The sequence below is a fragment of the Embiotoca jacksoni genome, unplaced genomic scaffold, assembly GCF_022577435.1.
Source record: "Embiotoca jacksoni isolate LCO1_2020_lvr unplaced genomic scaffold, fEmbJac1.0.p SCAF_19, whole genome shotgun sequence".
NCBI lineage: Eukaryota > Metazoa > Chordata > Actinopteri > Embiotocidae > Embiotoca > Embiotoca jacksoni.
The window spans coordinates 4,859,500-4,867,229 of record NW_027185329.1 but is presented as its reverse complement, the minus strand read 5'-3'; the positions used below and the strand labels follow the sequence as shown (position 1 = coordinate 4,867,229).

General features: G+C 42.2%; 1 protein-coding gene across 4 annotated transcripts; it reads left to right on the top strand.

Moving 5' to 3' along the window:
* The first annotated feature begins 212 nt into the window (after positions 1 to 212).
* On the top strand, positions 213 to 6,379 carry dmrt2b (doublesex and mab-3 related transcription factor 2b). Of its 4 annotated transcripts, none has more exons than XM_069153120.1 (4): positions 213 to 278; positions 746 to 1,129; positions 2,246 to 2,348; positions 3,332 to 6,379. In XM_069153120.1, exons 2-4 carry the CDS (start codon positions 746 to 748, stop codon positions 4,183 to 4,185), a joined length of 1,341 nt encoding a protein of 446 aa, XP_069009221.1. In that variant the 5' UTR covers positions 213 to 278; the 3' UTR covers positions 4,186 to 6,379. The 4 variants fall into 4 exon arrangements, with proteins under 4 accessions (XP_069009221.1, XP_069009220.1, XP_069009219.1 ...); XM_069153119.1 differs by having other exon boundaries at positions 246 to 497; XM_069153118.1 differs by having other exon boundaries at positions 246 to 537.
* The last annotated feature ends 1,351 nt before the right edge of the window (positions 6,380 to 7,730 follow it).

Sequence of the window (7,730 nt, the reverse complement as noted above, 5' to 3'; positions counted from 1 at the left end):
CAAATTTGGGATCTTTCGCCTTCAGAGCTGTGCTTTCAGGAAGCATTCCAAACCTCTTCTGAAAGATGAGAACAACTTCTGAGGTGGGCAGGGCAGCGCAGGTATAAGAGGTTTATAGACAGAGGGAGTTGCCTTTGCTTTAAACGGGCTTCCCCAAATCTATGCTCATGGGTCCTGAGCCAGAAGCTCTGCATTGTGGCCCGGTCTACTATCCGATCCTTCTTGGAAACGGCGTCAGAGAGCAGCTGAGAGAGGCTTAACATTTCAAACGTCTGGCGGTAGGCTGTTAAGTTTCCACCCTGAAAACACTGTCATGCAGCAGCGGGCTGGTGCAGGATACATAGCAACATGGGTTGGTCGTAGGAATTCGTTTTTGCGCACATCCTCTCTCATCCAGGGATCACACTCTAAAGGCGTCGGTTTAGTTTTTTTTCTGATGGAAGCTGATTTATTTCAATTAGGATGATGTGCTGAAGGCCCTGCCTGATGTTCTGAAGGTGCTGCTGAGCGTAAATTCTTCTATTTCTCTTGACATGCGTGCGTAAAACAACTTCATAACTTCATTTGATTTTTTTTTTTTTTTTAAATAATATTTTCGTTTAAACCCATTACAGCTATAACGGCGTTACATTCAGTTACATCTCGTTTCCATATTAGTTTGATGTTTTGAGTAAAAGTTTGCTCAGTGTTACAATAACACACGGACTACGGATTAAAAGTGGTATTCCGCTGATATTGGTCATAGATGTCCACTCAGCTGAAAGGAGGCCCGCAGCCGGAGACCACAGCCAAACTTGATGCAGTCAAATCTGAAGAAGTTTTTGACGTGACAAATCCTGACGGATGCCCCGGACAGCTCGGCAGCCCCGAGGACGGAGGGGAGAATAAGGTGGCACTGTCTCCGGAGGGCCAGCAGCAGAAAGCGCGCAAGATGACTCGGAGCCCAAAATGCGCCCGCTGTCGAAACCACGGCGTCGTTTCGTGTTTGAAAGGCCACAAACGCTTCTGCCGCTGGAGGGACTGTCAGTGTGCCTGCTGCCTGCTGGTGGTGGAGCGGCAGCGCGTCATGGCAGCGCAGGTCGCGCTCAGGAGGCAGCAGGCAGCGGAGGTGAGGCGAGCACAAGGGCAGGTCAGTGAATGCGAAACAATGGCGAAAACAGATGGGTAAACCCATTACCTGCTGGAGGTGATTATTAGGAAGCAAATTGTTCTAGTTGACAATTAGTGACAATAAGTTCTAATAGACGCACAATGGACGGAGTTATATTAAAGGGGTAAAATGTGCGAGAGGCAAATGAAATCACCGTGGAACATATTGATATTGTAAAGACTTCACGAGTCGCTAAATAGACGTTTTAACATGTTTCCAGTATTTTTCTCTGTATCTTTTTTTTTCTGAAGAGAAAAACACAAATCTTCTACATTTTCTAAGTCCTGAGAAATGAGGCTCAGTATCTGTATTTCATTAGAACTAACATCCCTTTTTTTTAACTAAAGTTTGTGACTAAGTCTGACCTTGACATTTAGGAGTACATGCTGGAAAGACAGGCAGGACTTTTTAAACTTGAATAAAAATGCAGAACAATGAAGTACAAATACAATTTGCTTTCACTGTTTCCAAAAACAAAAGGATGTAATCGTTTTTGCTCAATGTGACAAAATGTAGAACATTTAAGAAATGTTTTACCAGTTGTAAAAGGGCTTCTCAGTTATTCTTATGACTGGGCTGAGCTGCAGGGAGCTGTAGAAGTTAGTTGAGTTTCTTTTATTTACATTAAGTCGGACTATGTTGAGGAATTAAGATATTTAAAAAAAAAAATTGAAATAAGTATAACTTTAAACATCCCTCAGAGGAATGAGTGTCCCCTGGTGATAACATAAATCGGTTTGAATATAACTGAAGGCAAAATGTGAAATTGCTAATTATCAAATTTTATATTTATTATTTGATTAAAACAAATGATTGCTATAATACTATATTCAATAATAATAAAAAAAAAAGCTAGAATAGAACAGAGCAGAACATCTACATGCTTCTCTATAGAAAATTACATACATTAGTAGATATTACTGTGGTGTCAAAAGTATAAATAGCCAAATATCTTTCTCTCTTAAAACTTCCCTAAGACCTCTAACTGCCTCTTAAATAATGTATTTATTCCCTTTAATTGCCCTGGGGGGACTGTCTCAGTGTATAATATAATTATGTCCAGACGTCTAACTCCTGTTCACATGTTTCTCTCAGGGTAAGAGGGGCGTCAGGTGTGCAGCTCCGTTGCGGAGAACGGCGTATCAGTGTTATACCAGAGCAGCCGAGTCAAGCATCGTGGCCAAGAGCATCCTGCAGGGTAAACTTTAATTAACATCTCCTTTCTCATTAACGTTTATCTGCAAGACAGGTGATGGAAAGTGCTTTTTTTTCTCAGATGAGAAGATCATTGAAAGACAAACTTTACATTTGCTATGTTTCTTTTGTTGTGTTACATTAAAATTCATGCAAGATCACAAATTGATCAGCTTGATATATCATCTGCTGGTGATTTTCTTTCATGCTGACATGTCAAATTAAACTCTTTGTTTTCACTTGTCAAGCACATGCATTAACATGTCAGAAGTAACTTTTCCCTGATAGGTAATTGTAGAAAAAAAAAAATCCCTGCAGGTTTAAGTTGAACTATTCTAAACACATTAACCTTTATTCTCGCCTTAGCCTGAGCCAAACTTTAACCTTAAGTCTTAAGCCATTAAACAAATAGCTGGCCTTGTGAGGGAAGTTGTCTTTCCCTGAAATAGATATTAGTCCTTACAATGTTATGGAATAGATGCAAATTTGTCCCCACAAGGTAACAGTAACACCTCCACACAAGAGCTTCCTCTGGACATATTGTATTAATGTACATCCCAACTGCAGCTGCATTTATAGGGCATTCTTGTGCTCACTGCACCTCCAGTGCTCCTTCCTCAGTGTCTTCGCACGTAACTAGTCACATTTAACGTGTCTAGACAAACCCCATCATCGTGACTTCACTATTTCACAACTACAGGTCATTACTGTAATACATAGAGTGTATTAATACCTGCTGGCTTGCAGTCAAATCCTGCTGGAGGGTTCACCTTCCATCCAGCCCTCTCAGTCTTTCTGCACTCTCAGTAAAGCGAATATGACACAGCTAACCAACTAGATAATTAAAATAATAAACAACAAAGAGCTCAGACATTAACATAGCAATTAATTGGTTGGAACAACAACAACAACAACAACAACAACAACAGTATCCATAAATTGATTACATAATCGAATGTGTAACAGCAGCTTTGCTCCCATGTTCAGGGTTAAAACATGCGGCGCGTCCAGAGGACGACACCTCCTTCTGGTCAAAGCAGGCACAGCATGACCAAACACACTTCACGTGCCCCTCCATCAGCGCGCGGATGAGGAAGAGGAGAGCCTTCGCGGACAAGGAGCTCGAGAACGTGATGCTGGAGCGCGAGCTGAGACAGAGGGAGCTGCAGAACGACCTTTCTTTCTCCTCCTCTGCCCTCATCCCCATGCTTCACCCCATGCCCCTTCCCATCTCCCCTGGCCTCCACTGCTGCCCTCGCAACAAGGACCCCACCGCTGCAGGGGCATCCAGCTATGTGCCTGTGTATAAATACAAGTCTCTTTATGAGTGTGACTTCCAGTTATATCAGTTCTTCCACCTGAAGAGCAGGTTGTCCACAGGAGGTGACTACAATGACTATCTGTTTTGTCGAGACTCAGAGCAAAGCAGGGAGGATAAGGAGGTACAGACTCGGTGGAAAGATTGTGAGAAGAAAAAACAAGTAGAGACAATACCTCTACCATCACAACAGATCTTCAGAAATGGCCACAACACCACGTCATGTGTCGGCCTTGTCAAATCCGCTCCAAAACCAACCGAAATAATGGACTCAAATGACTCTTCCATAGCCACACTGTCTATTTCTGGATCAGATCACGGTTTCCTGGGTGGACCAGACATCAGCGCACCCAGCAGGACTTTTGATCCCAGACCTCTGACAGGTAGGGGCTGGAGCGCAGACATTCCCACCGCACAGACAGGCCCTCATGCCGACTCTGTCAAGAGCCCTCATGGCAGCTCAGTCAGGACTCCCGCTGTGAGACCATTACCTTTCTCTGTCGAGGCTCTGCTGAGGGCCTGACAGGCAAATGGAAAGCAGAGTGTACTGCACTTTGTTATGAACGGAATACGAACTGAATCAGAGTGTACAAACATAAAAAGTGCTATTTTGTATTAGAGGTCTTGAAACACTTGTCTTTAAAGAGGCAAAAGATGAAATATTTAAAAAGAAATTTCCAGAAAGTTAATTACACTGTTTGTAATTTTTTTCAAATGTTCATAAAAATGTATTTTACTATATTTTATCTATAATGCTCTATTTGATCTATAATTAAAAAATATTACACGGAAAGACCAGCCTGTTCTCATTCCCAGGGTGTCAAATTCTGCTGTTTTGTTAAAGCTGCAGGCGTCACAGAGAAACTCACTTCGGCGTCGGCGCTGTAACCACCAGATTTGAAGAAGTTACTGTAGTCAAGTGATGGAGTGTAAAGAGTGACAAAACCTGTGCATGTAGGTGGTTGGGGTGGTTGTATGGATCAAACATGAGACTTTGCAAAAGTGTCTGAAAATGCAATACCACAGAGGGCCACTGGGGGCTGGCTTCCAAAAATCCCCTCGCTGCAATAGGCTCCCATTCAAAACGCATCAACCTTTCACATGAAATTAATGAATTCGATATTATGCTTCAAAGGTAGGTGCTGCAGCTAATGAGTAGTTTTTCTGCATTTCCAATTCAGTTAGTCTGATACCGTAAAAAAAAAAATCTACATTTATTTCAAGTACAATAAGCACTAAGGGAGGCAGAGGAATAACTAAATATCTGACATACTGTACAGGAGAGAGAAGGTGAAGCAGAAGGAGACAAAGAAGCCACGGCTAACTGCTAAGCTAGTGGACCTGAAACAGCACATTAAGTTAAGGGTAGCAAGACATTTTGCAACACAGGTGCTTGCGTTGTGCAAGCATGTGTTATAATTTGAAATCAGCCAACGCATAGAGAGATTGAGTGATGGTAAATTAAGCAATAGAAGTGAAAGTAGAAGAGATAAATCTGTAACTTGCAGAAATCAACAGGCTTCAACAGCAAGTGATAAAATACGCCAACGGTGTGGTCAGACATCTTGGTAAAGAGGACTCGCAGCCAAAAGACGAATTCACCTGTCACTCCTCCCCGGCTCACCCAAATATGCTCATTTCTGACTCGTAAAAAATACAACAAAAAAAACCCCACGATGCTGACAGCCAAAACGCCAGACTCGAGGCTTCATGATGCAGTTCGCAAACCAATGGATGGGTTGCCGCCTTCCCAAACCATGACCTTTTCAAAAACCTAAACAGTTAGTTTTGGTACCTAAACCTAATGCATCGTGTACGTATCTCTGTGTCACCAACAGCTTTAACCGCAGTTTTTAACACCCTCTGTTGAGAATGGGTTTGAAAGATATACATGTACTTAAATACTACATTTTTATTCACTTGCCTGCATTGCCAATATTTTGCCCAATGCACACTTATAAAAAAAAGTTATCATTTTATAACCTCCTCTGTCAGCAGTGTGACGAAAATGTACTGAGCCGCCCTGCTTTGACCCGCTTTCATCAATCATGTTTTATTCTCTTTTCCTGCAACCATCAAACAAAGTTGATGAAAAAGTCAAGTCGTGTTTGAATTTGTGCCCACTCCTGACGTTATGCTTTGATTGTTAAATCCCAGCCTAGATGATGTGTGTGCTGCCCCGTACTGAGGAGTCAAACACAGGTGATGCTCACAAATTAACTCGCAAGAAAACTAACAATAAGAGGAAGATGAAATGGAGCAGGTGGTTTACTCAGACCAAAGACTTTCTACAAAATGATCCCTCAGCTCTGGATATTTCTGCATCCATCGCTGAAATATGAGAGATAATGAGAAATATGAATTTATTATTTATTGGTATTTTATAAGCTTTGTTTCTCTCCAAACGTAAGACATTTTGTCAGACAGCAGTTTGTCATTATGATTGTGTAACATAAAGCCACTGCTTAATATTTCATACAGTGTCATTTCGTCACACCAGCAGACTGAGGGAAAATGAGGAAATATGCACCAAAAGTGAGTGAGTAGGAGGGTGCCGACGTTGCCTAGGTGACATTGTTCTTTATTGCACGGCAAGCCTGACGCCAGCCGAGTTTGTTTGAACACGCATTTGATCTATATCCACTTTATTTAACTTTTTTTTCTCTCCTCCATTTTTTTGTTCTGCTCTGTAATCTCGCAGAGATGGAGGTCAGATACTTTTGACAACTGTGGACCTTGTGGCGTCAACACAAAGGTGATAACGCTGGAGTCTTTGTTTGCGAGTGTCTACCAGCATATCAGAACGCCTCTCTGCCCGTCTTCTCGCAGACAGACTGGGGAAGGCAGATTGGCACAAAGGAAGACGAGGATGAAAGCACTGAATGTGTTATATTGTACTCTATCTGTGGCAATTTCACAATATTAAACCTCTTCCTCGCAGAGAGTACAAATTGCCATTTTCACCACGATGATACAAAGATAAGCATCAATCACACGGAGGCGATAATGAATTCTGTAAAGAATAACACAGGGGATATAAAACAGCCTCTTCTTGCCTGGCAAATTCAGGGACAAGGACAAAAGCTAATTGATCTATTTCCTGTTTCAATCTGGAGTGTCCTTAGATGAGATGTGTTGCGGCTCAATAGCAAGTGACCTTGCTCTTAAACGTCACTCACCTTCCACTGTTCTTGTTCAACATGGTATCACCGCAAAACGTGAAATAGACACGCTGGTCCACTACAGCAAAACCTGAGATAGCCACGCTTCACGTTGTCTGAAAGTTACACGTTTTCCTGTAGTGGACGAAAATGAAACCTGCTGCAAGCAATGACATTTACAGGAAAAAAAAAACAAACATGTGGTTGGGGTTAAGAGAAAGAAAATGGTTGGGATATAGAGAAAATAAAAACATGATTGGTGTTAGGGAACAAAAAACAACTTTGTAGTTGGTCTCAACCTCTGTTGTGGGACCTTGGTCCCATGACATTCACCTACGCTTACACGTGTTACTTTTCACGCCCAAACTTTGTCTCCATTTCATGCTTTGCTGTGATACTGGGTCGTCTTGTTAGGATTGTGCCAGGGACAGACAGATTAGCTTTGCTGTTCTGTGCTCTTTGGATCGGTTTGATTTTGCAATTGCTGATTTATTAAAATGTTCCTTTTTTTGGACCAGAGGGGAGAGAAAGGACACGGAGAGAGGACACCTTCATTAGATTCAGGCCAGTTTGCTGACAAAGCAGTTTCAACAGGTTGAAACGTGTTTCTGAATCTGTAACAGGCCTCAGCCCTTCTCTCCAATTCCTGCTCTCTGCCTTTTGTCGCCCACCTTGGGCGCTCCTGCTGCTCATTCTCTCGTCCTGCCTCATTTCCATTTCAGGCAGATTGATTTCACGATGTTCAGGGTAGAAAAGCTTTGCTTTGGCGTTTCCCCTGTAACTCTCATATTTATATTTTCATTCTTCAGACTCCATATAAGCAGCTGTAGTGACAGGAACGATTGGAGGAAATAAAATCAAAGAGCTGGAGAGAGCTGTTTAGTGAGGGGTACACATGACAAAGCCC